Source organism: Camelina sativa, chromosome 2 (genome assembly GCF_000633955.1).
Source record: "Camelina sativa cultivar DH55 chromosome 2, Cs, whole genome shotgun sequence".
In the NCBI taxonomy this organism is placed as follows: Eukaryota; Viridiplantae; Streptophyta; class Magnoliopsida; order Brassicales; family Brassicaceae; genus Camelina; species Camelina sativa.
In genome coordinates this window covers 25,360,577-25,363,620 of record NC_025686.1, presented here as the reverse complement: position 1 = coordinate 25,363,620, position 3,044 = coordinate 25,360,577, and the positions used below count along the sequence as shown (strand labels likewise).

The 3,044-nt window shown below is 36.5% G+C and overlaps 2 protein-coding genes across 3 annotated transcripts in view; one reads left to right on the top strand and one right to left on the bottom strand.

The window, feature by feature from the left end:
• LOC104756733 lies at window positions 1,361–2,107 on the top strand. The gene is made up of 2 exons (XM_010479366.1): window positions 1,361–1,453; window positions 1,761–2,107. Exons 1-2 carry the CDS (start codon window positions 1,390–1,392, stop codon window positions 2,105–2,107), a joined length of 411 nt encoding a protein of 136 aa, XP_010477668.1. The 5' UTR covers window positions 1,361–1,389.
• LOC104738203 overlaps window positions 2,281–3,044 on the bottom strand; it is a 4,413-nt gene continuing 3,649 nt past the window's right edge. The window contains exon 5 of one of the 2 annotated variants that reach the window (XM_019237633.1): window positions 2,281–2,783. In XM_019237633.1, coding sequence (XP_019093178.1) covers window positions 2,365–2,783 — 419 coding nt within the window. In that variant the 3' untranslated portion in view covers window positions 2,281–2,364. Of the gene's footprint in view, window positions 3,037–3,044 lie in introns of both variants that reach the window. The other variant, XM_010458416.2, reaches the window with a different exon arrangement.

The following is a 3,044-nucleotide window of genomic DNA, read 5'->3' as shown; positions in this document are numbered from 1 at the left end:
CCAATAGTAATGGATTTTGTTTGTCAGTATTAGCAACGGAATTTAAAGGTCGAAGAAGGATTAATTGGCCTTAATTGAGGTCAAGAGACGGATAACATAATTCATATTACCACCTTAATTGAGAAAGTCGTAAGACTTTACAGACATGCACTTCTTGTGTATATCGTGTGTGTGGTATTCGTGTCATTTGATCCATATCCATCAAGATGAAAGCTTAGTCTAATAATCAATAGTTGAAAAACTAGTTTAATTATATTTTGAACAATCATTTAACATTCTAAAGTAGTAAAATTGGTAGTTTCCTTTTGACCATTTTTTTTTGTTCTTCTATCTTTGTACAATTGAACTGTCCATTTATTGAAAAAAAAAAAAAGATGCTAAAATCATAACATGAATCAATTACAAGAAGAAATTAGACACCTACAAAAGATAGACGTCATCGCATCAATTCCATGAATACAAAGCCATTCCACAAGCTATGCAACAGCATTGACGGCCACAACAAGTTCCTTGATCTTGCGAATATCAAACCCAAAACCACTCCAAGGAACACCAATGGCAACATCCTCTGAACATTGAAATGCGTCAGAGCAAACGCAACTCATGAACACACAAGAATAGCATACCAAACTGGCAACTGAAACTTGATATATGAGCCAAGAATGGGATCATCAATGAACCAGAAAGCAACTACCCACGGAATCATAATCTGAAAAAGTTAATGGTAACTAAGGCCACAACAAATAATCACAGGTGAAATTGAAAGCTTTGGAACTCACTACCGTATGTTTTGCATCTTCTTTATGAACCAAGGCATCTATAATACTAATAAAAGCCCGAAAGCGGTGTCGCTGGACTCAATGTTTCGTGGGCTTTCTTTATTTTTTCTGTGACCGCTTTTGCGGTAAAGTTTTATTTTGATTGAGATAAAGTTTCCAAATTAATTCCTATATATACTTTTTTTTGTTCTTCACATTGTTACAGAAAAAAAAAAACTATGTAAAAACAAGACATTTTTGTGAGTGTCTAGATTTTTGATTTTGCATTATTTTCAATTATAATTATGGTTTGATCCCCTTATTTGGTCTAACCCATTGGAGAAGCAATTTTTAATGGAACACGGACAAAACATAAATTTAATACGAACGACCGCGACCCGGCTCAAACAATGACAATTATATATTTTTTTTATAAAATAAATAGATAACTAAACACTAATCGAAATATTAGGAAAAAAAAAAAGGAAAAAAGAATTAAGTAAAATATGTTACAAAGAAAGAAGGAAAAGTAAAATTTGTTTTTACTTGAAAAGGAACGAGGTGTAAAAAACCGTAATTCAACTACAACAGAAGAGAAAAAGAGAGCGTAAGGGAAGAAACAACAGAAGCAATGGATCCGCAGCAAAGAGAAGTTTCACTTCTTCAGGCAGAAGCTCAGAAGTTGACTATTGCAAGTAAGTTTTCTAATTTCTAAGAGGTTGAGAGAGATTGACCTAGGAAAGTTGAGAGAGATTGTTGTAAATAGAAGTTTTCACTGAATGTTTAACACGGCAGAGAGAGAGAGAGAGATTAGGGTAGAATTATTTTAAATTAGATCCCTAAACAACTTCTATTTTTACATATACATTGTAGCTGAAACATCTGAAGAAATAATTTCTAGGAGGTTGTTGAGAGAGATTGTTGTAAATAGAAGTTTCACTGAATTGTTCTGTGTTCTTTATTTAGTTTTGTCTGTCTAACCACTTCTATTTACAACTATAGCTGAAGCATCTCAGCCTTGTGATGAAGAGAAAAAGAGAGCTGAAAAAGCGATGGTTCTGCAACAAAGGGAAGTTTCACAGCCTGTCACCATAAAGGAAGAGTTGGAAATTTTCATGCGCCTGCATGGTGAGTTTTTAGGACTCCGCACTAGAAGAATGAACAAGGTTCGGGGTGAAGCAAAAGTTTTATACCAGAAAGGCTTGCAAAACATGAGAGAGACTGCTAATGCTATCGTAAAAAGGGCTTTAGAAGATTTTAAAGAAGATGAGAAGAAACTTGAGACTGTGGAAATGATAAAGACTCGGATAACAAAACTCAGGAAAGAAATCAGGAAACTCAAGACATGAACGGTGTGATCTCAAGAATGATATTGAAGACTTGATCTGTTTTGGGCTTTTTGGTGTTCCGTTTAGTTTCGATGTTTACAAGCTTATTATTAAGAAGAAAATTAGTAGTTTCCTTTTGACTATTTTCCCGTATCTCTTTGTACAATTGAACTGTCCATTTATTAAGAAGGAAAAAAAAAAAGAATTGCTAAAATCATAACATGAATCAATTACAAGAAGAATAAAGAAAACACCTAAAACATAGACATTGTTCATCCTCATCGCATCAATTCTATGAATACAAAGCCATTCCACAAGCTATGCAACAGCATTGACGGTAACAAGTTCCTTGATCGTGCGAATATCAAACCCAAAACCACTCCAAGGAACACCAATGGCAACATCCTCTGCACATTGAAATGCGCCAGAGCAAACGCAACTGAACTCACAAGAATCGCACACCAAACTGGCATGTACCTAGTCAGAGACGGTAACAAGAACCCTCTGAACACTATCTCTTCCCAAACCGGTGCACAAATCGATACCACAACCGCATACAGTGCCATTGCCACAGGGTCTCTAGCCATTATCGACTGCTCGACACTTGAGAGAGATACCGGACTTGAGGTCGGTGGGAGTGGCAAAAGGTTGAGGTTTAATTGGGATAGACGGTTAACGAATGGGAACATGAAACAGCCTATGATAACATCTAGTTGCCAGTTTCCTTTGAGGCTAAAGCGGAACCAATCGCTTGCAAGAGGACGGAACATGGAGAGACAACGGTGGAGGATAGCAATCCCGGCAAGGCCTTCTGTTACATCAGTTACCAGACTGAACAAAGCTTGGCCTCTAAATGTTAGGGATTCTTTGTGGAAACCTGATATATGAGCCATGAATGGGATCATCCATGAACCAATGAACCAGAAAGCAGCTACCCACAGAAGCATTACCTGCAAAA

What these genes read in the sequence shown, in the direction of transcription:
- LOC104756733 (XM_010479366.1), top strand. Translation starts at nt 1,390, where the DNA reads ATGGATCCGCAGCAAAGAGAAGTTTCACTTCTTCAGGCAGAAGCTCAG. An exon ending in TCAGAAGTTGACTATTGCAA is followed by an intron (nt 1,454 to 1,760) that starts GTAAGTTTTCTA and finishes TTACAACTATAG; the next exon opens with CTGAAGCATCTCAGCCTTGT.